This window comes from Musa acuminata, chromosome BXJ2-4 (assembly GCF_036884655.1).
Source record: "Musa acuminata AAA Group cultivar baxijiao chromosome BXJ2-4, Cavendish_Baxijiao_AAA, whole genome shotgun sequence".
Classification (NCBI taxonomy): Eukaryota; Viridiplantae; Streptophyta; class Magnoliopsida; order Zingiberales; family Musaceae; genus Musa; species Musa acuminata.
Window position 1 is genome coordinate 42,984,508 of NC_088341.1, and position 27,026 is coordinate 43,011,533.

The window sequence follows — 27,026 nt, forward strand, 5'->3', positions numbered from 1 at the left end:
AAACTTTGCTCCAGTCATCACCATGAGAAGCGACTACTATGTCAACCTTTATGACTTCGTTATGATCAGCTCTGCTCTCTATCTTGTAATTTGAGCAACGCCAAGAGAACGAGCATAGCTTGCAAGCCGCCCACAGCATCACAGCATCAGGAACTTGTTCTTCCTGCGCGAATTTTAAAGAAAGAATGTTCACACTTGTTTGCTTTAGGATCCATGCAAAGACCTTTCAATCTAGAAACAAGTCCTTTTCATGGAACAATTGCTAAGTGCATAAAGGATTAGGCAGCGTGTCTCGATCATGAAAGAAGTTGCCGGAATTGATCGATCAGTCTCGTTAATTAGCTTCCATTGTTCTTCCGAGAACGGTGAATGCATTACTGCAAACTTTGATCTCACTGTCTACATCGAGATATCTCAGCGTGGATTTTTGTTACCAATGTCTGTACGAGTAGGGAGTCATCAAGAACATGTAAATCCAAAGAAACTTGCACATCATCTCTGTCTGTCGGCCTCCTCAGCATGCGTGAATACGTGGAGAAGTGTTGGCTAACAATCGAAATGCTTCTATAGACAGTCGAGCTGATATTTGATTATTTTTAAAAATTACATATGATCTGCATTGAAAATATTTAAATATTGAAAATATATAATCGTAACATTAACATTTCAATATTTACGGGATGCTAATATAATTTTATGTTATCTAAAATTATGGGATCCTATGATATTAACTAAAATTACAAGAATGCCAAAATAATTTAGTGTGGGATCAATATGATATAGATTTTTTATAGGATAAATTTTATTTATTTATTTATTTTTTAAAGATAACTTTATATTTATTTATATGATTATAATTTTTATTTATTATATATTTGGGTCATATGAAGTTTCTATAAGATTAATATATTCATTTATTTATTTAATTTATTAATATATATATATATATTATTTATTTTATTTTATTTTTTAAAAAAATAAATATTAGAAATATAAATTTGTTAAAATATATTTAATAAATTTTAAAATATAATTTTACCAAACAACACATGTCAATACACATTTAAGTCACTTTTATTGAAATGTATATTAAAAATATAAATACATTCCCAAAACAACCTATGATTATAAAGAGGAATTCAATTTATTTTTTCTATAAGATGGGAACGAGAGTGCTTCTAGTTTTTTTCACTTTTAATCCTTAATAGCATGAGTTGTGTGCTTTTATTAGTTGATGACAATGGAATTTTCTTAGAAAAAAAAAACAAAAAAACAAATACCTATGGAAATTATATTATCCTATTGAAAATTATAATTAATTTACGAAAATAAATCAATCATCAACCTTTCAACATAAAGGAAGGAAGGACAAATTATAAGATACATGACAAAGTCTTTACTAATTTTTTAATAAGGTGAGGTCCAACCAAGAGAATAATAATTAATGTCCACCACGTCCAAAATGTCTCATTTAGGTGGTCCACATTGCTTGAATTCACTTCCAAACCACAACTGTACAAATTCCAGCAATGTTCGACCCTATAATGATGCAACTTATAAGCCAAGCAAAAAAATCAAGAAATGGTTTTCGTCTTGTTTTCTACTCATCACAATTCTTACCATAAATGTTTTGGTCTTGTTTTCTATGAGCAAAACTCAATGTTGGCATTGCATACATTGGATCAAGTTGGGTTAATGAGCTTTCGTTGGACTTTCTCCACCATCATACATAGTTCATAATGTCAGTCAGATTATTACGAACCGTTTGATGTTTGAGTTAATGATGAATTGGTTTCTTTTCTATGGAATCAGTGGCACATGACATGAGAGAGAACGCAAACACATCTCATGCATCTGACCTACATCATGATTGGCCTCACTCTCCCACATGGATCCTCACGTGACTATGTTTTGCTACGTCAATAATGAATCCAAATCGTGCAGTCCTACTTACGTACAGGTGATTCTAACCACCGATGATTTTTCTCTCTTAATATAAGTCAAAATTTCATAAATAATATAATATATTTTTTATTTATATTATTATTATTATTATTATTTAGTGTGATTAAAAAAGATTGAAATTGATTTTCTTAATCATGTTGATAAGTTAAAAATTTTATCAATCAATTAGATTATTAATTAATTTACTTCCTAATGGATGATATGATTTTAAAAAATAAATTATTTGAAAATTTTTTATGTGTGAAATATAATAAATAATTATTACGTCTATCTTTATTTATGAAAGTAAAATAAAAAAAATAAATTATTATTTATATGGTGAAGTATAGTTTAGTTTATGTGACAAAACATGATCATGGCTAGCTATAACTCAGCCAATGTGACCAAAATGACTCAGCCCATGTGACCAAGCACGATCTAACTCGTATAGTTAGACATGATCTATCCCATGTGGTTAACATGAACTAACTCGCAAACCAAGTGTGACACGACTCATGAGTAAGACTTAGCTCAGCTTGTAAAGTTAGGCCTGTGTAATTATACATCCTGGACACATTGTCACCCTTCTACCTAACTCTTTGTACTTAACTTAATATACTATCTAGGATAAATTAACACTATATGACATAGACTAATTTTCTCATCCTTTATTAGTTTGAATTTATTAGTTAATTAAATCATACGATTGGTCTAAATTAGACCAATATATAATGATTCCACGTTAGTTTTATAAAGATTTAAGGTTAGTTCTGTTTAGTCGAATTGAGTTTGATTTAAATTAATTGGATCATTTCAATTAGTGTCCTGTTAATCGAGGATTATTGAGAAATTGATAACTTGTAACTTTATTATTTAATATACTTAAAATTTTTATATGAATGTGTTATTTAAAATTTATTAATAATTTTTTATTTTTAGATTAAAATAATAATATTGATATGATTGTTACTAATATATATAACTATAGTAAATGGTTCACGTTTGAACTGCAACTTGTGAAAGAAGTTATACGTCTATCGTAGTTTAGTATATCACAGATGGATATAGTATAATCTACCTCAAGTATGATCACTAATAATAATTTACCATATTGCTTCTTAGATATATGCATGAATGAATAGATATGTAAATGAATAATTATAGTTGATTATGTATCCTAAGCAAGGGCAAATAGGATGATTTTCTTTCAGAATTAATGAGTCGTTAGACATAATGATTAATGAATGATCATAGTTGACTATGTATTTCTATCGAGACAGATAGATTTATTAGGAATTAACAAGCCATTAGATATGATAAAATACTATATAATATTTTTTTAAAATATTATATACAGTTGGTGAAATTTTTTTGGAATTTGAGCTAGAAAAATACTGTAAATAATTTTTGAGGGATGATACTTTTAAGATTTTTAAAATAAAAGATAATGGTTTGAAAATTTTGAAAAAAAAAGTAAGGAAATTAATTATTTTTATAAATAAGATAGACAATTATAATAAATATGAATCACACGGTAACCCTAAGAATCGAAAAATAAGGATAAAAGGAGGAAGATATCGAGTGCCTCCACCGTCTTCTTCGACCGCCAAATCTCTCTCGTTTTGCTTTCCATCTCTTTTTCCCACTTACGCCATGTTGGTCTGAAGGAGCTGCTTCCTTCTTCTTTCCCTTGTTAAGGGTTCGAAAGAGTACCTAAAGCCAGGCGTGGCAGGCCTTCCTCACATTCATTATTAGTTGGAGTCGAGGAACCGAAGGAATCCAATTCTGACAGATTGGTGCCGGCTGTCGCTGGAAGAAGCAGTCGTGCTCCCTTTCTGATCGTTCCTTTCATTTTCGGCTCTTCCGAGCAGGCAGATAGGCCGACGAGATCTTCCCACTGCCATTTGGAGTTTCTGGAGTCCGGAATCTCCTAGTCGTCAGAGACGGAGGCATCTGCCGTTTGCAGCTCGAAGATCCGATCTTGGAGTGTTTTCTTGCGCTTGAAGGGTCGGTTTCACTGTTTTCTGGCGGAAAGTTGAGATCTTGGCGGGTTTCTCCGCGGAACAATCCCCAAGAGGCCACTGCATTGGCCTTCTTCGAATTCTTTATCCCTGAATACTTCCACAGATCTCAGTCTGCAGAGAGATAGGCTTCCAATTCCAAGATAGAAGAGGAGGCAGTGCGTCTGGTGAAAACTCCCAAGTGTCGGGTTGTGAGGAGGGGTACTGTTGTCTCCACCCTGACTGTTGTTCACCTCTGTTTCCTTTGGTTTTTCTATTCCGCCACCAAAGAAGTATATGCTTTCCGTTCTGTGAACACTGTCCCCACGCGAAGACCACCTCTAATGAGCGCATCTAATCTGTCCTAGGGTTCCCGAGGAGCCATCGTCCTTTCCTCCTCCCGATCTGGTGCCACTCCTGGGGGCTCACTCGTGGAAGTGGCTTGTCGTGGCCACCGTCTTTTCCATCTTTGAATCTTTGGCCCATCCATCAACAGATCTTGGTTTGTCTTCCAAGGTATGAAGATTCATGGAATTCTGATTTGTTCTTGAAGTTATTTGTTCTTGTTTATTTTAGCTCAGGAAGTTACGATATCTATTTTCTGATGAGTCCCTAAGATTTACAGTAACTCCATAATCTACTGAAGATTTAGCTTTTTGTTGGTTTTCGCAAAGAAATCTGATCTGATACCTTCTGTTGCAGGCTCCCTAATTTTTTTAAGAGGTGCTAGTCGTGTATAAGAAGATGCAGGGTGCTGTTCTTGTCGCCATAGCTGCCTCAATCGGTAACTTGTTGCAGGGGTGGGATAATGCCACCATTGCAGGTAAAACTTGTAGTTGTGACTATTTCTTGTACTTGTCTGTCGATCACTATCAGCAAGTATTTTATTTGATAAATTTTTGCTTGATTCATAGAGATTAGAGCTGAAATTAATATTATGTTCATCTTTTATGTACTATTTTTAAATTCCTAGAGTCAGGCTACACAACTTAACCATTCTCTATTGTTAATGTTTCTTGCTCTTGCTATTTTTGTGAATGATCCAGTGTTTTTCCTTCTCCTATTCTTGAAGGACTTTATTGCTCATATAAATAATAATATCGCAACTTGAGCATGATTTGTTATAGCACACTGCATATTAGACATCCATGAATAATCTTGTAACTATTAGTTATCTCAGTTCCTAAGTTCATTATATGAACTCACTGAAATTAAAATCTTTTTTATTGAATTTCTTCAGGTGCTGTTCTGTACATTAAGAAGGAATTTAAATTGGAATCTGAGCCTACCATAGAAGGACTAATAGTTGCTATGTCACTTATTGGGGCTACTATTATCACAACATTCTCTGGAGCAGTATCAGACTGGGTTGGCAGGCGTCCCATGTTAATCATCTCATCAGTTCTCTATTTTCTTAGTGGTCTAGTGATGCTGTGGTCGCCAAATGTCTATGTCCTACTCTTGGCAAGGCTTATTGATGGATTTGGGATTGGTTTGGCTGTCACACTTGTTCCTGTATATATCTCTGAGACAGCTCCATCAGAGATAAGGGGATTATTGAATACTCTCCCACAGTTCAGTGGCTCTGGAGGAATGTTCCTATCGTATTGTATGGTTTTTGGGATGTCACTAATGGACAACCCTCACTGGAGAGTGATGCTGGGTGTTCTCTCTATTCCATCCCTCCTTTATTTTGCATTGACGGTTTTCTTTCTGCCAGAGTCTCCAAGGTGGCTGGTAAGCAAGGGAAGAATGGTAGAGGCTAAACGGGTTTTGCAGAGATTGCGTGGAAGGGAAGATGTCTCAGGTACATGGTGCCTCAGAATGACACTAATTAATTTTGAGCAGACTAATAAAACCCTCTATTTAGTTTATTGGTACCAGTCACTTTTGCTTTGAGCGGTTACATATGTTGCATATATGTTCTTCAAATACTTTAACGTTGCCTATATCTATATTTCTTTTTTCTTGTCTTTAAACCTTCTCATCCACATATGAACTTATACATGCACGTGAGGATTTCAGTACCTTTGCACTGGTTTTGGGTTGTAACTTTTTGGTGCAGCTGTGTGATGTCCATGGTGATCATGTGACATTTTTGTGTCAATCACATGCTACTTAGTATCTGCAATTAATATGTGGTTAGAATGCAGCACAAGGCAGCTACCACATCCAATCGATGACCCAGTTCAACTTTAAAAAAGCTTTTGATTGATCCAATTATTACTTTGAGCTATCCAATCTTGTTAGCCGTGATGTAATTTCCATTAAAGTACTTGCAAACTATATGAGGTCACAAGGAATGCTATTGGTGGCCAGCAAAACAACCTCTCAGAGTTAGACATGTTTGGAATCGTGAAATGAACTTTCAGTTTGTTTCTTGTGAATGCCCTTCCTAAAATGATTCAATCTAAGTTTGCTTGAATCCCGGAGAAGAAAGATAATTAATTGGTATGATATACCTTTTGAACTAAAATTTTTATGAGACCTGAAAACATATGCTAGATTAATCCTATTTGTAAATACATGCTATCCAATCATGTTATCTGTGATGTAGTTCGATTAAAGTACTTGCAAGCTATATGAGGTTGCATGTAATGCAATTTGGTGGCCAGCAAAACATGTCTCAGAGTTAGACATGTTTAGAATCATGAAATGACCTTTCAGTCTGTTTTATGTAAATGACCTTACTGAAAATGTTAAACCTAAGTCTAATTGAATCTTAGAGAAGAAAGATACTCTAACTGGTATGGTATATCTTCTAAACTAGTATTTCTCTGAGACCTCAAAATGCATGCCAGACTAAACATTCTTGAAACCTCTCTTGATTTGATCTTCTATATTTTGTATAATACTAAGTTCTATTATTTATACTTCCACATTGTTCCTTTTTTCCTTTATGCTACATCAAAATACCCCATTCATTCTTTAACATAAAGTAGCTAAACCCTTAAAATATAGCACTATCATTCCACAATAGCTTATTATTTGATAATTTTTATGCCCAGTAATTTGTGATCTTGGTCTTCAAGTAAAATAGAATGGATATATAAGAAACTTCAAGATGTGATATGCCTTATTTTCTTTTTAAATATACAGGAGAATTGGCTCTTCTTGTTGAGGGTTTAGGGATTGGCGGTGAGACTTCCATTGAAGAGTACATAATTGGTCCGGCTAATGAGCTTGCTGATGACCAGGGTGCAATTGCTGATAAGGAGCATATCACACTGTATGGTCCTGAAGAAGGCCTTTCATGGGTTGCTCGGCCTGTAAAGGGACAAAGTTCCCTTGCTCTTGTATCTCGCCATGGTAGCATGCAAAAACAGCAAAGTGTGCTGCTGATGGATCCTGTGGTTACCTTATTTGGGAGTGTCCATGAGAAGCTACCTGAGATGGGAAGCATGCAAAGCACACTGTTCCCCAATTTTGGAAGCATGTTTAGTGTGGCAGATCAGCAACACAAAACTGAGCAGTGGGATGAGGAGAGTCTTCAACAGGAGGGTGATGGTTATGCATCTGATGCTGGTGGAGGCGATTCTGATGACAATTTGCATAGTCCTTTGCTTTCTCGCCAAACAACAGGCATGGAAGTGAAGGATATTGCTCCACGGCATGGAAGTGGTATGAGCATGAGGAGAAATAGCAGTCTCCTGCAGAATGGAGGAGAGACAGTTAGTAGTATGGGTATTGGTGGGGGATGGCAACTGGCATGGAAATGGTCTGAGAGAAAAGATGCAGATGGGAAAAAGGAAGGTGGGTTCAAAAGAATCTATCTACACCAAGAGGGTGTTCCTGGGTCAAGGAAGGGTTCCCTTGTTTCCCTCCCAGGAGTTGAAATTCCTGAAGATAGCGAGTTTGTTCAAGCTGCTGCTTTGGTAAGCCAACCTGCTCTTTTCTCTAAGGAACTTATGGATAAGCACGCAGTGGGGCCAGCCATGGTTCATCCATCAGAAGCAGCTGCTAAAGGACCAAAGTGGGCAGATCTTTTTGAACCAGGTGTTAAACATGCTTTACTAGTTGGAGTTGGGATCCAAATACTTCAGCAGGTTAGTTTTACTAAATGCAAAATAAAGATGATGATGTTGACTTACATAGACTTTTTATTTTGTAGAAACATTCAGATTGTTTGTCAAAATCATCATTCCTTTCTATCACTTCAAAAAGTCGCTAGTTAATATTTTCTTGTATTGCCTTTTGAGCCCTGAGCCAAACCGTGTTATGATTATTTACAGCTACTTTAATGGGTATATCCATCAGCTGTCTGTAAAAGTTCCCTAGGAAGCTGGTTTAACTTCAGACATCCATTAGCTTCTTCTCAACTAACATGATATTTATTGCCATATGTTGTTTTTCTTTAACTTAGAAGACTTGGCTACAGATTTATATTACTACTTATTCTCTACATTAGCAAGGACATTGTACAAAGAGAACTTTCCTTTGTTGTCGTAAGTTTGTTACCGTCAAGTACAATAAGAAATAGAAGACAAAGGTGAAGGTTATGTCAGCCAAAATTTGGCAAATATTAGTCTAATAATTATCATAATGTGATATCCGTTCCTTTATATCTTCACAAATTTCTGATAACTTGTCACTTAAATTAATCCATTTGGGTTACTTGGGTATAAATGTCATTAAATAAATTTGTCTTTTGATCTCAACATTTATTAACCTGTCAGTCATTCAACTTGCTTGTATATTTCTTCATATATATATAAAATGATTTGAAAAATATTTTCAAGATCCTTTTTACATTGAGTTCTAACCAAAATTTGAAGATTACAACCAAGAGTTATTGCTTCTTACGCCTATGACTCCTATTGATTAGTTCTATTCCATGAAGTAAATTAATTTCATCTTTATTCTGTTGTTGATATTATTGCTAATATAAATTCTTTGCTCTTGCAGTTTGCTGGCATAAACGGGGTTCTCTACTACACCCCTCAGATACTAGAGCAAGCTGGCGTTGAAGTTTTACTGGCAAATATTGGTATTGGTGCGGCTTCAGCATCTATCCTCATTAGTGCTCTTACAACCTTGTTGATGCTTCCTAGTATTGGTGTTGCCATGCGGCTTATGGATATCTCCGGAAGAAGGTACTTAACCTTTTCTTTCCTTAAGTCAACGTCCATCTCTTTCTTTGTCGCATTATAGGTTAAGAAAGAATCCCTATTCCCAATCTTTCAACTTGCAGGTTTCTTTTGTTGTCCACAATCCCTGTCTTGATAGCTTCACTGGTTGTCTTGGTTGTGGCCAACCTTGTGGACATGGGCACAGTAGTTCATGCTGTGCTTTCCACTGTAAGTGTTGTTGTCTACTTCTGCTGCTTCGTCATGGGATTTGGCCCAATCCCTAATATCCTTTGCGCGGAGATCTTTCCAACACGAGTCCGTGGCGTGTGCATTGCCATCTGTGCCCTCACCTTCTGGTTCGGAGACATCATCGTCACATACACACTTCCTGTTTTGTTGAATATGATCGGCCTTGCTGGTGTCTTTGGAATATATGCGGTCGTGTGCACCTTAGCTTTGGTATTTGTGTTCTTGAAAGTTCCTGAAACAAAGGGCATGCCTCTTGAGGTCATCACAGAATTCTTTGCTGTCGGCACAAAACAAGCTGCACTTGATTAATGTGTTTTACTTATTTCGAACGGGAATGACAATTGTCATTAAATCTTTAGGTCATCTTCTTTGCTAGTTAGAAGATCGAAATTGTTAAAGCGGTGAGCTGGTTAGAGAGGATAGGATTGGGATGATTTGGAAATGAAAGAGGGATTGAACTTGATTTGGCTAAAGGCACAAGGTGGGATTCGATTTATGTTAAAATTTATATGCATTTACTTGGCTTTCTTTCGTCCTTTTTCTTCATCATGTTGTCTCCTATTTAGTTGGTACATTTTCAAGAAGTTTCAGTGTTTCAGTTAAATCTCTGCAAATCTTTTACTACTAAATTTGGTCATATTTTGAGCTTATATATATATATATATATATATATATATATATATATATATATATATATATATATTTGTGTGTGTAACATTTTGTCTCGTGTGTGTGTGTGTGGTCGAAGCTTCTTAAAGAGTGTGTGTGTGGTCGAAGTTTCTTTAAGAAGCCTTCCGATTTCTCTCCAAGTCGAATCAACGTCAGATGTGGTCGAAGCTTCTTTAAGAAGCCTATTGTTGGATACAAATATGTTCTATATGTTCCCTCTTGGTTCACAATATTGAAGGAATAGACTTAGAAGCATAAAGAATAAATCCCTTTATAAATCCTTCCAAAGAATAAGGAAGTTCTTGGAAGTGCAAAAGATCGTTCATTGTTTCTTGAACCATATTCTACGATAGGATCCACATAAAGATCATCGACCAAACTGTGAGTGCCAAGGCAGCCAGCATGTACGTCCAGAGGAATATTACCGAGCATTCTTCTTGGCATGCATCGAATAATTGTGTCATTGTACCTGCAATTCATCCCCATCCTCATCATAAAGTTGCATGTAATAAATAGGCATCAGCAATCTTAATTTGGTGGACAGCAGTAACAGTGTTTGATGAAGGAAGTAAGAATGTTCATACCAATACTCATGGCAGGGGGCACTGTAAACTGTATAAGCAGCACGTAGCGGTACAGTGGAGATGGTGGCAGGAATCCCACGTGCCCTGCAGCCATCACCACCGCAATGCCAAAGAGGGGAAGGATGACATACCGCACACAAACTATTGCTGTGATTACCAGCGGCCTCACCGTTGACTTGCGCAGTCCTGCTTGTGTATTCATGACAACAATGCTGAGCTTAATCTAGATTTTGACTTCCATCTCGACAAACAAGAAAAAGCTTGTAGATGGTAACCTTCCGTCAGATTGCCTCCTAGAATGATAATTGTGCAAGGTATTGTGCCATCCCTGCGCTTCCTCGTATCCAATGTTAATGACAAGCAATGGAAATCTTGCTTGTAAATATATTGATTGAACATTGGCATAGTTAGCTCGGAAAAAAGAAGATATCACTTACCCTAGCAATGTCACTGAATCTTGAACCACATGTAATGGGCCTGTTTCTCCTACAATGAGTGCCTTCAACCATGGCACAACACCGACGATAAAGCCACCTACCTAAGATGAATCAAGGTTATCGTAAGTCAGGCTTTTCCTTAACAAGTTCTATCCTCTTAGTTCATGTCCAACACTTGATGGGATAACTATTCTTCAGGGAGATGAAAAGATACCGCAGCAACTGTTGGTGGTGATAATAGTTCCTTTGATATCTGGTAAAAAGTTCCCTTCGATCTTTCCCATACGTGCACAATTATGTCACCGAGCTTTCTGCTGGATACACTTTGCTCCATCTCCTTCACAACAAATATATGCGAATATTAATTCAATCGACCAAGTTTCGTTTCATGTTTTTATTCATTTTTACCCCATGAGGTTACTGTTTTTTCTTTCTCATCTCAATTTAAGATTCCATTTTTCGAGATCAAAGTGCAATTGTAGACCCGAAGGATAACACTTACATTATGATGATCTGCGGTTCTATCACTTGGTTCTGAATCTTCAGATGATGGCAGAAGTAAGGCCTCCTCCTGATCACTGTAATCTTGTGGATCAAATATTGTAGTTTTCCTGACCACCTCTGGATTCCTGTTCTTGTTTGTCGGCACATCATCTTTATGGATCCTGCCACAATGACTGATCGATTTTCTTATAAGACCGTAGGTATGGGTCCATATGAAGAAATTTCCAAGCTGCATGAACAGGTGAAAATGTATTATCGACATATATTGCAGTGCCAAATCTAATGACAGCCTTTACTTTACCGCCATCGATAAAGATGCGTATGAGATTCCCTGGACACGGCAAATCTTGGAAGCCCCAAATGGATTGCCCTCTTCCTCACAGATTGCTGGGATGATGATCAAGGGCATGGCACCTAAATTACCTGTTTATGTGCATGCAGGCTGAAGACCATGGAGATCCGCACACAGACATCAGAAGCTATCATCCATGTTCATGGTTACCTGCAGAGCAGCTCGCGATGACGAGGGCTTCAAGGTGACGCTCAGGTCTCAAGATCTTCACTGCAGCCCATCCAAGAATTCCACCAGCCAAGAACGTGATTCCAACGTTGACAGGCATAAACCACCTTAAGCACCCAGAAACGTGTTAATGGAAGCCACCTCAGCCTGGATGAACGATATCAGACTTACCAAGAAATGATGTCCTTTGCTGTAACAGTCTTTGCTAGACTTGCAAATGTTAGGGCTGGAACGAAGACGACGAATACAATCTGTATAGGACAAGTTCAAGTCATCGAGGCTCGAAGCAAAGAGAAGTGTATGTTTAGTTGTTGTCTGAAGGCTGATGCTATGGGTATGGTTTGTCTGACCTTGTTGATATCGCTGCGGGCATTAGCAGAAAGGATGTTGATGTAGCCGGATGCAAGAAAGGCTCCTAGCAGGCCAACAAGCAGCACCTGCAGCACTGGCATGGAAGCCACCATGAGCAGAGACCAGAACTCCATCCTCTTGTCTTCCTTGAGGAGCTTTAGGAAGTTGTTCTTGATCCAAGTTTTGGATGCTGCTGCTCATAAAGCTGTTCTGTCAGTGAACAACAAGGTGCCATCATGACAGATCATTGCAGCTCTTTCAGGTGATAGCTTTTCTGCTAGTTTGCAACCAGTGGTGCAGAAGAAAGAAAGGACAATATATAATTCTCTGGCTGATCTGAAGATCAAGTGACTTTTCTCTAATTTAGTTGATCAAAGGTATGTTTCATGTACTCTCTTTTATCTTAGAAGTCAAAGGAAATTACGAGGGTTTAACCTGTTGAAGTATCAAGCAAAAAGTTCTGATGAGCCAAAGTTGAAGATGATACGGTTCTCGTATCATGAAGCAGCTGGTGAAGCCTATCTGCATGAAATCTCAGAGAGAGAGAGAGACAGAGAGAGAGAAACCTGGGAGCTACCCTGTCATGGCGAAGCCTTGAATGAGGAGTAAAAGAGCAGTACGCAAGAACAAGGCATCAACACGATTAGAAGAGAAAGGTGATGGGGTTTGTTCATGAGCTGAGCTGCTGGCTTCCATTTTAATAGGAGATTCGAAGGCTGGTTGGTCCCCTTTTGATGGGTCCCACCGTGAGCAGGTATATTTCCCAAACCAGAGGATCCAACGTTTCTATTTTTTCCCACCTTCTAAGCCACCTTATCACATTTTAATGGCAAAGAGAAGGCCGACATGCATAAAGTGGCGAGTGGATGCTAACAAAGAACACTTAGCACTGGTTAATTCTGTTCATTTAAATTGAAATTGAATCAGATTAGAACTGGATTTAATAGGTTCGTTTATTTGTTAATCTTAAATCGAATGATTTGATTTTTAGATATCAAAATCAGTCGAATCTGAACCAGAATCGACGGTATTGATTTTAGTTCGAACTGATGATTGATATATATATATATATATATATATATATATATATATATATAATTTTTATTTTAAAATATAATTTTTTTTATTTCAAATTATTTTTAATTAAAAATTAAAAATCAATAATTTGAATCGAAATCGAAACCATTCGATTTTCGGCATGGCGTAAGTTATTTTCTGGGAGATAAATAATGGTCCACATTGGGACCACTTATCGAGGAAAAGAAGAGAATACAAAGCCAAAAGGTAAAGACAAAGTAGATAATGGCTGCGAAAAAGTATGTGGTCAAAGCAATAATGCAAAGCACGCATCATTTTCAATCCACTTTTGTGAGATGCCCCATTACAATAAAGAGGCTGAAGAAAGTTGTTGCTTGATAGCAACTATAATCATAATAAATATGATGATGATCTTATTATATGATAATGAGATTGTAATCCAAAATGTGTTTTTGGTGGTTAAGAAGAATACGTGTAACATTTTTTAAGGTCTAATTTTTCCTAAGAATTCAAATAGCGATTATTTTTTTTATGTTTAATCAACATATATAATCAATCATACGGTACACGTGGCAGGATCATCATCGAGACTGGAACAATCCTAACCGTTCAAAAGCCCCAATGCTGATGTAATCTGACGATTACGAACGAATCTCCAGCCGCACCGGATCCGTGTCGCGCCCGAAAGCTCTCATCTATAGTCAACGGTACTGTTCTTCGACACGTGGCTCTTCCCGATCCTTTCTCCTTTCTTTATTAAGGTAGGGCCGCAACCGGGTGACCTCCGATCGCCGGTCCGCGGCTTTACGATATAAAAGATGCCCGATTCCCCTTCGCGTTTGCCTTCCTCCCTCTTCTCACTTCTAAGCTATTTCCTTTTCTCTGTTTCTCTTGGCCCCTTTTGCCGCATTTATTGTTTCCATTTTCTCCTAAAATAAAGATTCGTTGAATTCAAGAAGAAAAAGGAGAAGGCGACGACCTCTGATCGGTGAATTATTCGGACGTCACAGAAGCACCTGTCTTTTAGAATGGTCGAGGGTCAGTTTTGAAGAAAATTTATGCGATTTCTGCATTTGGTTTCCCTGCTTAGATCCGTTTATCTTCGTGTTGGCATTGATAAAGCTGGGAATTTGGTGAATTTTTTTCAGGTTTTATTTTAATGTCGATGAATTTGGGGCTAAAGATCCGATCGTTGATTTCATTATGAGAATTCTCCGAAAGGAACCGTATTGGTTGCATATTTTTCGATTAGGTTTCTATCGCCGGGGAATCTTATTTTTATACTTTTGCTGATTTTGATTGTGTTTGGCTCTGTTGATGAGTCTTAATTGCTTCAGAGCTATTCGCTTCTATTCTTCCGTCGTTGTCATTTGGAGTTGGAACTGATGTCTTAAAAAGAGCAGTTTTTCCTGAGGTCTAGTTGACTTTAGGTAACCCTTCTTCGAATTGGATCCCTTCAGAGGCAAAAACCATCAAATCGTGCAATTGTATTTAATGTCTAGAGTGAGAATATTCCAAATATTGAATATATTACATTGACGACATGTACTAGATAGGCACTACTGCTTAAAGGTTGCTATGGATCGTTTCTTCTATTTCTGGACAGTTGCATTAATGGTTCCGAAGGGATCATGTCACCCGGCACCGAATCCTCACCCCCATTGATTATGGACAGCAACTACACAAGCAAAGAGATAGGGTCTTTAAACAATGGTGGCGCAGAAGGTCCTAAGCCTTCAGAGAGCATGACGGGGGCAAAAGCCAGGAAACCACCTCGACACCTCTCGATCATTCGGCATTCTGTGAGCAGTGCTCGCCTGGTTTGTTCTGGCTGAACTAGTGTTCTTTTATATGAGATTTTTGTCTCTCTGTATCTGGTATTTGCATCACCATGTTTCTAATTATCATGACCAAATTTCCTACTTATTCTAGGGCTTCAATTTGGGGACTCTTGCCTTGATTTCTCCGCAGCAAGGACAGACTGGGTTCTGGCCTGTGTTTCGGTCGGGTTGCTGCTCAGAGATTGGGCCGAAACCACACATGGAGGATGAGCACATTTGCATTGATAATCTCGTCGAATATCTTAGAACTTCTACCAATTTTCCATCACCTGGTGCTTTCTATGGAGTGAGTGCCACTTACGTGGGTTCAATTCTGTGCATATTGTAGAGTATTACATGATTACTATTTGATCATTATGTGTTCTGTTATAGGGATGGCAGAGGGTCTTTTTTTTTGGGGGTACCAAAGTCTATTGAACCTGCTTAAACAAGATTTAACACCCTTTATCAGGTCTTTGACAAGTTCGGATAGAAAAGTAGGTATCTTTGAGCGTTCAAATGCGATTTCTGGTACCTACATAGTTGGCAAGTACCCTTTAATTGGGTTTGAGAAAAGTTCTGATAGGAAAGTAGGTGTATAAGTGGCATTTGGATTTGGATTCAGTTTACGAGCTGGTTAGTCAGATTTGTTTGGGTGAAAATGTGAAATTGATGTCTACAGAACTCGTTTCCATTTCTATTTTGTGGTTACTATTTGGTTGATCTCTTACTCTTTTAGATGATGTGCTCAGCATTTCATGGTTGATATAGGTCTTGTAACTCATTCTCTTTTGTTACTATGATAAATGGCATCGATCATTTGGACTGTCGCACCTAGGAATCTGATGAGCATTTACTGAGAAAATGCAGTCTGAATATGCAGGTGTTTGATGGACATGGTGGTATAGATGCAGCATGTTTTGTTCGAAATAATATCCTTAAATACATAATTGAGGACGTTTATTTCCCTGCTAGTGTGGAGAAGGCCATAAAGAATGCATTTATGAAGGTTGATCATGCGCTTGCCGATTCCCGTTCACTTGATCGTTCTTCTGGAACTACGGCACTTACAGCCCTTATTTTAGACAGGTAACATCTGATGTCACTTTCTAACGGCAATCATCCTGTATCATGTAAGAAAGTTGAAACATATTGAGAGTTGCAATTTGACTGCAGAAAGAAAGATTCACGAACATTTGCCTGTTCGATAAATTAGAAATGAATTATGCAAGCAGTTCAAGGCCTTGGATGCATTATCCTTGGTATCTTGTGTGGCAGCACATTGTATTCCACTAGTGTTTAGTATCTGTAATTCACATTTAAGCTTCATCATTAATAAAGTTGTCAGGTTGCTGGAAAGATTATCTGATTGTTCAGTATTTTGATTTCATAGAGAAAAGGTAGTGATACATAACATATTTAAGGTTTCAATGCAATTTTTTTGTTTGATTTTCTTTTTAAGTTCCTTGAGATTGGCACTCTTTACCATCCATATCACTGGATAATTAGATCTACAGAATGTTTTGTGTTGTAGAATAAAGTAACGTGAAGCCGAACAAGTGTCGGGTAATAGAGTTTTAATTAAAGACATTTTATTTTGATTGAATAATTTGATGGGGCATTTAGTATAAATCTATATCCAAAAACAACACAAGCTTAACTGGTTTCTTATATCTTCTCTCTTTCAAGGGATGCCTGTGCTGGTTAATATTTACTTAAATAGTTGTTCTTCTTTGATGAGATGCCTAACTATTGACTCCCAATTTCTTCCCTCTGTAGGTCGCTGCTCATTGCTAATGCAGGTGATTGCCGAGCCGTATTAGGGAAGCGTGGCCGAGCAATTGAACTTTCCAAAGACCATAAGCCTAACTGCAATGCTGAACGGCGTAGAATTGAGAGGTTAGGCGGTAGTGTTTACGATGGATATCTTAATGGTCAGCTGTCTGTCGCTAGGGCTCTTGGTGACTGGCACATGAAAGGCTCCAAAGGATCTGCCTGCCCACTTAGCGCTGAACCAGAGTTGCAGGAGACAATTCTAACAGAAGAGGATGAGTTCTTAATAATGGGCTGTGATGGAATTTGGGATGTCATGAGCAGTCAGTGTGCGGTGACAATGACTAGGAAGGAACTCATGCTTCACAATGATCCAGAGAAATGCTCGAGAGAGCTTGTGCGAGAAGCACTGAAGCGAAACACTTGTGACAATTTAACTGTCATGGTCATCTGCTTTTCCCCAGATCCACCCCCTCGCATCGAGATCCCTAGAACTCGAGTCCGGAGGAGTATATCTTTAGAAGGCCTACATGTCCTAAAGGGAGCTCTGGACAATAATATATGATATCGGACTCCTAGTTATCCATTCTCCTATTCTGTAGCCTGTAGAGAATGGAGTCTCTTTGACATTCTTGGCCTTCATCGGCAAATGAAGGTAAATTTTCAGTGAGGCTGTAGGTGAATTTTGTAGTTATTCATTGCGATGAATAACATTTGATGAGTCTGTAATTTAGATAAATTGTTTTTGAGAATGTGCTACGTGTTGCAGTTAATTTTAGCTTTTTGCAAACATTGATTACTTACTTCTTGTGTTCTATAAGAATTAAAAATAATGACTAAGAGACTCCAGTGTTTTTGCTTTTTGCTTATTTGGTATCATTTCTTTAGATTTTGATACCTTTGAGTTACCAAATACCAGACCGTCTCCGTGCTTGGGGGGCGGCGGGGGATGCGAGGGAGGAGATGGAGCCAGGGGAGGAGGAGACGGACGGGCTCCCCCCTCATCCTCCTTCTCCGCCTTCCCTCGCCTTCTGTGCCCTCCGACTTCATCCCTTCACCGTTCTCTCCTCCCTCTTTGCATCGTCCCCCCACCTCCCCCCCACTCTCTTTCTCTCCGCCTCCTCTCCCTCCCTCTCCCTCATCGCCTCCTACTACCCTCCCCTTTCTCTCTCCTCCTTCTCTCTCTCCCTTGTCCACCTCCTCCCTTCCTCTCTCTCTCTCTCTCCGCCGCCTAACTCTTCCGTCTCCTCCTCCCCGCCTCTATCTTCCCACTCCCCTTCTCTCTCTGATTGTTAAAAAACAAAAATGATTGTCATTTTCTTATTCGATCAGTTTTCTTACTTAGTCGGCCGCTCTTTCTCCCTTGTATTTTTTTATGCATCATTCTCTCATTGTTTATGGGTATTTCAAATTTTATTTTAAATTATTTATATATTTTATTTTATTTAATTAAATATCAATTCAATTAGTGATATAGTGATCATTCATCTTATGTCTCTTGATGTCACATGCCTTATTACATCGTGTGATTAGACACTACATAGACTTGTGATCCAAGTGTTGCATATCTTATGCATTCTATTATCCCTCGTACATGTACATCAAATCGGTATGTTTTGAAATTGCATATCTCATGCACTTCACCTCTAAGTGTGCACTTTAAGTTGACATTTTTCAAAATCCTTAAATACTTTAAGTTGATATTTTCTGAATTTCTTAAGTATCTCTTGCATCCATTATCTAGCTAGATGACGTGTCTCAATTTTCACACATGTCATTATTTTTTACACTTCCTACATGGGTGATTGAAGTATGTTCTAACACTCTTTACATGTTTAATGCATTCCATAGTCTTTAGTTTGACGGATTAAGATGACATGTCTTAATGTTCTCATGCATTTCATGTATCTAAAACTCCATCCAAAATATCCTATATATGCATTTTAATTTGACATTCGTACCTTCATAAGAATTAATATGTCTCACATTCTATTATACATATATTTTAAGTCAGCAACATAGATGACCTTGCATATCTCATATATCTAACACTTTATATAGGCATACAATTTAAGTCGATATGCTCTTATATAGTTATGCGTCTTATATGTCCAACATGTCTTACGTGGGTGATTCAATTCAACACCTATCATTGTCCTATGATAACCAATATGAGTGATGTAGACTAGTATAGCCTGATTCTCTACATTAGATACATTAGATACCCCAAGTATTAAGGATTTAAGTCATTATTGCCCCGACACCCTCGTAAGCTTTATGTTTAACACACCTAATGTAGGTGATTTAAATTGGAACCCCTAACACCCTTGTATGTCCCCCGTGTTTAATATCCCTTATGTAGATCGTTCAAATTGACTTGCCTCAACATCCGCACACATCTCATGCCCCAATGTTAGGGGTTCAAGTTGACATTGCCCTAATATTTTTGAATGTCTTATGCTTTTGATACCTCCTATGTGAATGGTTCAAGTCTGCATGGCTTGAGACCCTCACATGTTTCATGCATTTGATATTTTGTACATAGATAGTTTAAATTAGAAAACTTATTATGTCCTCATGCATTATATACATCTAATATCTCATATGACTCTCATGCGTTAATGCAACTATGCATCTCATGCATCAATAACTCTTTTATCGATATTTTAATCAATTCGCTCTAATACCCTCGTGTATTATCTTATCTTTTTGATATTTTTTGTATAGACCATCTAAGTTAGCACACCCTGACAGCCTTATGCATCGCTTATCTCTAATGCTCGTTGCACGAATTGTTGAAGTCATATGGGCAAAATATTATCCCTTTATAACTCACACACGATATTTAATCAAATAGTAAACAACTAGTGAAGGTTTGACACATAGTGCCCAATTGGCCATGACACTCCACTTAGCTAGGCAATGATGTGACATCATCTAGATTCACATCATCTAGTCAAGGTTAGATGATGATGGGGCACTATACAAGCATGCCCAACCAACATGATATTAAAAAAAATATTCTCTATCGATGTCTTAATTCGAAATTTATAAAAGAAGGACTTCTCCAAACATACATTCATCTATGAACAGGAAAGTAGTATTGTTGGGCACGTCACAACAGTTTAAGATCCTATGCTTAAGATGAGTCCGCAGATAGGAAGGAACTATTGGCTTGACCATTCAGGAGGGGGCATCTAGTTTTCAGGCGTTATTGGGTCGAGTCATGTCAACTTTGCCACCTGACCATTTCTGACACAAACAAACAGTACGATGACCACCACCACCACCACCGGGATTGTTTCATGCATGATGCATCTTACAAGACAATCTTGCATTTATTGTGCTGCCTTATCCTGCGTTTCATGATTTAAATCATATGTGAGACAATATTTTCCAGTGCGTAATACACGCAGCTAAAGAATCTGCGAGACAATATTGTCAAACGTTAGACATGATACCTCACTTCCATACTACCAACGATCCCAATAATACGTGAGACAACACGCAAATTTGTCCTCCTTCAGTGTTTGTTGGACATATATTTCCTCCACTGATCAAGCATACCTCTCATTTCACTTAGCTTACTGCTTAAACCAACACGACAGTTTGCATGCATCGTACAAATGGCATTCCAATCTCTGCTTCGTATCTCACAGAGCCCATTAATGTACTTGGTGTCCAAGAACCTAATCGTCAACCCTAATTCCCTGAGGAACGCGTCGTGCTTGATGTAGTTGAACACAGCCTGATCATGATCGTTAGGATGTTTTGTCCTTGCTGAGTACCAGTACTTGAAGAATGGTATGGTTCTATTGTTGGACTTCACGTAGTTAAATCCATTGCTAGGCCAGTTCTCCAGATCAGTGGCGTTGCCGAAGAACCTGTCACAGGATACCTGGAAGTCCCCCTCCGCGTAGAAGCGTGGTAAAGGATTCCGAAACCACAATATGTCTGTGTCCTGAAATCAGACCGTGGCATATAGTTCGTCGAGTTACATATCGACATATAGCATTTTTCCTGGGAAAAAAAGTTTCATCTCGAGTAATCACAATTAAAGATGACAGTGGTGTCACGAACTTAACATGATTCATGCAAGTCAAATGAGTCCAGTTCGAGAACATACCGTGGCTATGAAGTTGTATCCTTTCTCGAGAACTTGGCGTTGGAAATCCAACCTTTGCCACATCATATTCAAGTAGTCGGGAGTATTGTAGTCCTTCTGCTCGGACAAGTTGGCGCCCTTGGTGTTGAGATCGAAGCAATGGCCACGCATCGACAGGCAACGCTCGTGCGCCTTCTGGTCCATGGTGATGAACACCATGTGGTTCAGAAGCTGGCTTGTCCCGTTGCCGATGCGGAAGCTCTCGAGGAACAGATCCAAAATCGATCCAGGTTCGGCCCATGCATCATTCAAGGTGGTCAGTATCACCGTCTTGTTCCCCATGTCTGCTGCCCTCAGAATCATCTCCTGGTACAGTATCATAACATGAGCACAATTAAAAGGGTGGCAAAACCGACAGAGGTGGAGCAGGGGACGGAGCTCGCCAATTGGTCTGCGGGTTCGGCGGCATCGACGGCCACGCCCATGGGAGAGCTGAGAGGCCAACGGAGGGAAGACGTCATGAGAGTGTAGTAGAGGAGAGCGCAGGAGACGGCAGCGGTGACGAAGACAACGATCGGGTCGAGCCCCCTGCGAGCGAGAAATCTCAATTCCAGGCCGGCGGTGGCGAAGTCGGAGAAGGCCATGGACGACATCCTGACCAAGCAATCGCCCCCTCTTCCACCAGGGAAGCTTGTTGGTGTGCGAGCGTGGGTGAAGCGGAAGCGCGCAGTTAAAGGGCGGGAGGAGACACGGTTACTTGCGAATCCGTATGATTCCGCGATCTGTCATCGAAATGTGTGCTCGCAACGTGATTTGCTACTGCACGCGACCGTCACCACCGGTATATATATATACACCATTCATTCATGAGATATGTTGACTATTTATTTATTTTTGATTAGGTTGACTATTTATTGGTTTTGAGATGCTTCTTCTCATTATTTATAGGCCTCGTGTCCGTCTTCGAACCTGCACCTCTAATCCCGAGAGAAGAGCACATGAGGCAGTGTGACTCACAAGTTGGAAGCATCAAAATCGCACATTAAAAGACATCATGCGCCGAAGTTTCTCTCCCCCCGAGCCAAATAAGTGTTGAACACAATTCTGGCACTGCCGTGCGGTCGAAGAAACCAGCCACTCGCCGGTAGATTAGGACTTGTTGAGGAGGAGCACATCTCCATGCCGCAAAGGAGTCGGTGGCTTTTACTTTTGAGGCCAAGAAGTGGACAACAGGAAGCATTGTTAATGCTTCACCCTCAAGAACTCGTTCAAAAGGAACACGATTTCTTCCTGGATGCGTATGTACAACAAAAAATAATGATCTTCTTGTAGAGAGGATTGTGCTCGGAGTTCTGAAACAATATGTGATATGTGACAGATTTTGATGACATCGACTGCAACAACGCCGTGCTACTTGGAAAGAAGTAAACAAATCCCTTCGTCATCTGACAGAAGGAATTTATATTTCTTTCAATGAACACCCAACCCAAGCATGTGAAAATTCCATCTTTTTCGTTTAGCCTAATCTTCCATTATCGAACTAACTTGTGGCAGGCTTTTCTGATCGTCTGAAGCATCTAAAGACGTCGCATCAACAACGGATCGATGAGTTGAGGAAGCTACGAGCAGGAATCAAGAGTGAAGTTTACAGCTTCCATGAGGCTGAGGTAAATCTCAGGTTGCTTATGCTCCCTCCTCACAGCAACATTGCGCCAGCATCTTCTATGCTATCTTTGAAATGCTCCCCACAACACAGTGAAAGAAGGTTAGAGATCCAACAAGTCCCACCACAGAAGCATCTTGGACCTAATGGAAGTTGATTTTTTAGAAATTATTTATTCTTTAACTTTCCAAGTATTTGCATTGTAATTCACTGAATATAGCTTGTCATGATGATTTATTCAACAAAACTTAATTACAGCTAAATTTGGTCGTCAGGTAAAACAGAGGAGTCTTGAACAACAAAATCTTTCAGAGGAATCACCTAAAGATCTCCAATGTCTTGAGCTAATTTTTCTTCTTATTCCAGCTGTCTTTTTTTCTGAATTAACCGGGATTGAAATGAAATCAGGAAACGAAAGAAAAGAAAATATTCATTTTTTTGTCTCAGGAAACAAGAATTTTTGGATGACTGTAAATAGAGAAAAATTCTGTGATTATCAAATGCCCATACTGTCGAACTCTTCATAAATATGCTTTTCTATCCCAACTTTCCGTTCAAAATGGTTGAGTTTTGAGGTTGCATGTCAATAAAACAAAATGATGTTTATCGTTTGTGAGTGTATATCGACAAAATTGACATCAGAGCATTCTCGACATCTTCATCTAAAACTGCTTCAACCTGAGGTCACAAAGCCGCTTGAGGAAGAATCTAAGAGTGATTGCCAGAGATGTACTTCTTCCACTCTTCAAGCATGCCTCTCAATTCACTGAGCTTACTGCTTAAGCCAATACGGCAGTTTGCATGCATCGTGCAAACGGCATCCCAGTCTCTGCTTCGTATCTCACAGAGCCCATGAAAGTACTTACTGTCCAAGAACCTAATCGTCAACCCTAATTCCCTGAGGTACGCGTCATGCTTGATGTAGTTGAACACAGCCTGATCATGATCCTGGGGATATTTTTTTCTTGCTGAGTACCAGTACTTGAAGAATGAGATGGTCCTATTGTTAGACCTCACGTAGTTGAATCCATTGCTAGGCCAGTTCTCCAGATCAGTGGCGTTGCCGAAGAACCTGTCACAGGATACCTGGAAGTCTCCTTGCGGGTAGAAGTGTGGAAGAGGATTCCGAAGCCACAAGATGTCTGTATCCTGAAACAAGACCATGGCATGTAGTTCATTGAGTTCCATCGTGACATATAACACTTATGGTTGAAGAAAGTTACAGCTCGATGGATCCACAAATGAAGATTATACATAAAACTTATATAACATGATTCATATGGAAGTAACGTCACATTTGTTGCCCTTCTGCGTCCTTCAAAAAATGGAAGGAGTGCAGTTGGAGAACGTACCGTGAATATGAAGTCGTACCCTTTCTCGAGAACTTGTCGTTGGAAATCCAACCTTTGCCACGTTATATCCAAGTAACCGGGAGTATTGTAGTCCTTCTGCTCGGACAAGTTGGCGCCCTTGGTGTTGAGATCGAAGCAATGGCCACGCATAGACGTGCAACGCTCGTGCGCCTTCTGGCCCATGGTGATGAACACCAAGTGGTTCAGAAGCTGGCTTGTCCCGTTGCCGATCCGGAAGCTCTCGAGGAAGAGATCCAAAACCGATCCAGGTTCGGTCCATGCATCATTCAAGGTGGTCATTATCACCGTCTTGTTCCCCATGTCTGCTGCCCTCAGAATCATCTCCTGTTGCAGTATCATAACATGAGCACACTAAAAACAGTAGCATGCACAACTGGCAGAGGTGAAGCAAGGGGCGACGACGGAGCTTGCCAATTGGTCTGCGGGTTCGACTGTCTCGACGGCCACGTCCAATATGGGTGAGCTATCACGCCCACGGAGGTAGGATGGTATGAGAATGCCATAGAGCAGAGCGCCGGGGACGACGACGGCGACGAGGACAAGGATCATGGCGAGCCTCCTGACAGCGCGAGATCTCATCTCCCGGCTGTTGGTGGCCGAGTCGGATAAGGCCATGGGTGATGTTACGACCGAGTAATTGCGACGCCCAAGCGGCGTGAAGCGGAAGCGTGTGTGTATATATATATATATATATATACACTTTGTAATGATGGAGGGTGAATCCAATTATTAAAGGAATTGATTCATATGAAAGTATTTTAAAAAATAATTCAAATATTTGATTCAAATATATTCTTGTCAATTTTATTTACAAAATATAATTCTTGTAAATTTATATAATCACTCTTACCAATCAAGTTAATTAATTTTCCTTCTCCACAATAATGGAATATATTAAGAATGAAGTTAGGAAACATTTAAATAAAAATATGTAAGGAAACTATTCAAATCTTTGATTCGAATATATCTTTGTCATCCATGTTTCCGAAATATGATTCATGGTGAATTAATGTGATTACTTTTAGAGATCATATTGATTATGTTTATTTTTAAATTATTATTATTATTATATTATACAAATAATGATGGAAGGTATTAGAAATGATGATTATGCAATGAAATGATTAAAATAAAAATATTTAACGAAATAATTCAAATCCTGGGTTCACATTTGTTATTACTATACATATTTAAGAAATACAATTAATTAGAAATTAACATAAATATTTCTAGAAATGATTTATCTTGGTTTTAGATCATTGTTTTCTTGCTCCAATAAATCCATGCCAATCTTATTTGAGCCTAACACAACATAATTATCCTAGTGTTGGTTCATGGTTATAACCTGCTTAGATTTTACGACAACATTGTAATATTTCTTAAGAAGCATACGAGTAAAATAGATTATTTATGATTAATATTATCATCTGATTTGATAGGATAATTAGTATATCAATATAGTTTAACTCAAATAAAATATCTAAATTGATGTACAATAATACGTCCATTAAACTCTTATATATGGGACTAATTAAAGTATTATAAACTGGTCTAATATAACCCAAATCAAAGCATGATACATGTGAGGTAGGCTTAGTAATGGCTCCATATCATTTGATCTGTTCATGAATATCCATTTTCTATTCGAACCCCTCGTTATGTCTCTAACATCAATTATCATGACCTGACTTAATAAGATAACTAGTATATCAAGATCATTTGGCATAAATTACTAATCAAAATAATTAAGTTAAAATTAACGTGGATATACTCATCATCATCATCATCATACTCTTATAATGAACGAGAAGTATGTTCGTGGTTCTCCACGTCTCTTCTTCCTGCGACTCGGATGAAGCTTCAAAAACTCTATGCTAATCGACACTGTTCACGCATCACTCATCTAAATTAGGGACTCATTTTAATCTTTCATAACTCTACATCCATATCTGTGTATCTGCAAACTATCTTGCATTAGCCCAACTATTTATACCGAGGGGAGTTGGTCTTAAATATTGATAGGGAAAAGAAAAAGAAGAGATGGATAATTAGAGAGGAAGAATTAGGGATCTTGAAACAAAGGGATAAATCTCTATATTATCGTTTCTCATGTTTTTCTCTCTTCTCTACCTTATCATGATAATTGTCATGATAAACCATATCTATTTATAGGATCGTAGATGAGTTATAAGACTCAATTATTAAAGCCACATTCATAATTTTTTTTTATTATATGATGATCTTTATCATGGTGTAACCTTTCTATTATTATTAAATTCTAGAGATTATAATTGTTATTATAGATGTGATCACGAGAGATATTTCAATCCTCTCTATTAATTAAGTTTAATTCTCTTAACAAATATAAAGACATTTCAGTAGCTATTCGAGTAAGAGAAAGCCTAATATCTTTAAAGAACTCCATGATGATTTATTTGAGCACGAAGCTTTCCGAAAATAACACCTGCCAAATGTATTTTTGTCTAAGACGATGACATCATTACACAAGAGAGATGGTTTGGTCACATTAGACTTATTTTAATCTTTGATCGATGTTCACGCACAAGAAAAATACTTTGATCATAACAAATACTTCATATACTCTTTTGTCTCGATAGATGCATCATATATAGAGAAGACACATTTATTTATTCATAGACGATTACATCTAAAGGGTTATACTTTAGTTGTGTAGAGAACTTTAGATTATTATTATTATTATTTTTTTTTGTATTAGACAGAAGTATTGCATATAAGGGATGCCTCAATCATATTTCGTATGCTTTTTTTGTTTTGAGTTAACACATTAAGACATTTTAATCATTGGACACTTTCAGTATTTTGTGTTTATCGTGGATGACGGATGTATTATGCATGAAGAACACTTTGATTGCATTGAATATTTCCATTTTTTTTTTCTCAAGCAG

General features: G+C 38.2%; 5 protein-coding genes across 16 annotated transcripts; 2 read left to right on the forward strand and 3 right to left on the reverse strand.

Annotated features, from left to right (window-relative positions):
* Positions 1 to 3,526: 3,526 nt before the first annotated feature.
* Positions 3,527 to 9,793, forward strand: LOC135611045 (monosaccharide-sensing protein 2-like). Its single transcript, XM_065106298.1, has 7 exons — positions 3,527 to 4,166; positions 4,313 to 4,460; positions 4,647 to 4,767; positions 5,185 to 5,751; positions 7,044 to 7,990; positions 8,850 to 9,037; positions 9,136 to 9,793. Exons 3-7 carry the CDS (start codon positions 4,689 to 4,691, stop codon positions 9,569 to 9,571), a joined length of 2,217 nt encoding a protein of 738 aa, XP_064962370.1. The 5' UTR covers positions 3,527 to 4,166; positions 4,313 to 4,460; positions 4,647 to 4,688; the 3' UTR covers positions 9,572 to 9,793.
* A 393-nt stretch (positions 9,794 to 10,186) lies between these two features.
* On the reverse strand, positions 10,187 to 12,990 carry LOC103982695 (protein PIN-LIKES 7-like). 9 transcript variants are annotated; one of them, XM_018824887.2, is made up of 11 exons: positions 12,894 to 12,990; positions 12,327 to 12,532; positions 12,148 to 12,227; positions 11,959 to 12,083; positions 11,758 to 11,879; positions 11,455 to 11,685; positions 11,167 to 11,289; positions 10,953 to 11,053; positions 10,791 to 10,843; positions 10,516 to 10,701; positions 10,187 to 10,400 (listed from the first exon to the last, which is right to left on the reverse strand). In XM_018824887.2, exons 2-11 carry the CDS (start codon positions 12,459 to 12,461, stop codon positions 10,276 to 10,278), a joined length of 1,281 nt encoding a protein of 426 aa, XP_018680432.2. In that variant the 5' UTR covers positions 12,462 to 12,532; positions 12,894 to 12,990; the 3' UTR covers positions 10,187 to 10,275. The 9 variants fall into 9 exon arrangements, with proteins under 9 accessions (XP_018680432.2, XP_018680434.2, XP_018680431.2 ...); XM_018824889.2 differs by having other exon boundaries at positions 12,327 to 12,762; XM_018824886.2 differs by having other exon boundaries at positions 12,327 to 12,537; positions 12,894 to 12,989.
* A 1,222-nt stretch (positions 12,991 to 14,212) lies between these two features.
* LOC103982693 (probable protein phosphatase 2C 47) lies at positions 14,213 to 17,757 on the forward strand. Of its 3 annotated transcripts, XM_065106304.1 has the most exons (6): positions 14,598 to 14,617; positions 14,703 to 14,795; positions 14,972 to 15,185; positions 15,298 to 15,492; positions 16,069 to 16,274; positions 16,965 to 17,757. In XM_065106304.1, exons 3-6 carry the CDS (start codon positions 14,997 to 14,999, stop codon positions 17,521 to 17,523), a joined length of 1,149 nt encoding a protein of 382 aa, XP_064962376.1. In that variant the 5' UTR covers positions 14,598 to 14,617; positions 14,703 to 14,795; positions 14,972 to 14,996; the 3' UTR covers positions 17,524 to 17,757. The 3 variants fall into 3 exon arrangements, with proteins under 3 accessions (XP_064962375.1, XP_009397960.2, XP_064962376.1); XM_065106303.1 differs by adding an exon at positions 14,213 to 14,403 and having other exon boundaries at positions 14,514 to 15,185; XM_009399685.3 differs by lacking the exons at positions 14,598 to 14,617; positions 14,703 to 14,795 and adding an exon at positions 14,213 to 14,403.
* Positions 17,758 to 19,880: 2,123 nt separating this feature from the next.
* Positions 19,881 to 21,765, reverse strand: LOC135611046 (uncharacterized protein At4g15970-like). Of its 2 annotated transcripts, XR_010486415.1 has the most exons (4): positions 21,507 to 21,765; positions 21,085 to 21,429; positions 20,420 to 20,919; positions 19,882 to 20,314 (listed from the first exon to the last, which is right to left on the reverse strand). XR_010486415.1 is itself a non-coding variant. In XM_065106305.1 (3 exons), the coding sequence occupies exons 1-3, from the start codon at positions 21,714 to 21,716 to the stop codon at positions 20,482 to 20,484; spliced, it is 993 nt and encodes a 330-aa protein (XP_064962377.1). In that variant the 5' UTR covers positions 21,717 to 21,765; the 3' UTR covers positions 19,881 to 20,481. The 2 variants fall into 2 exon arrangements, 1 of the variants encoding a protein (XP_064962377.1); XM_065106305.1 differs by having other exon boundaries at positions 19,881 to 20,919.
* Positions 21,766 to 23,434: 1,669 nt separating this feature from the next.
* On the reverse strand, positions 23,435 to 24,714 carry LOC103983420 (uncharacterized protein At4g15970-like). Its single transcript, XM_009400634.2, has 3 exons — positions 24,511 to 24,714; positions 24,079 to 24,423; positions 23,435 to 23,875 (listed from the first exon to the last, which is right to left on the reverse strand). Exons 1-3 carry the CDS (start codon positions 24,712 to 24,714, stop codon positions 23,435 to 23,437), a joined length of 990 nt encoding a protein of 329 aa, XP_009398909.2.
* Between the last annotated feature and the right edge of the window lie 2,312 nt (positions 24,715 to 27,026).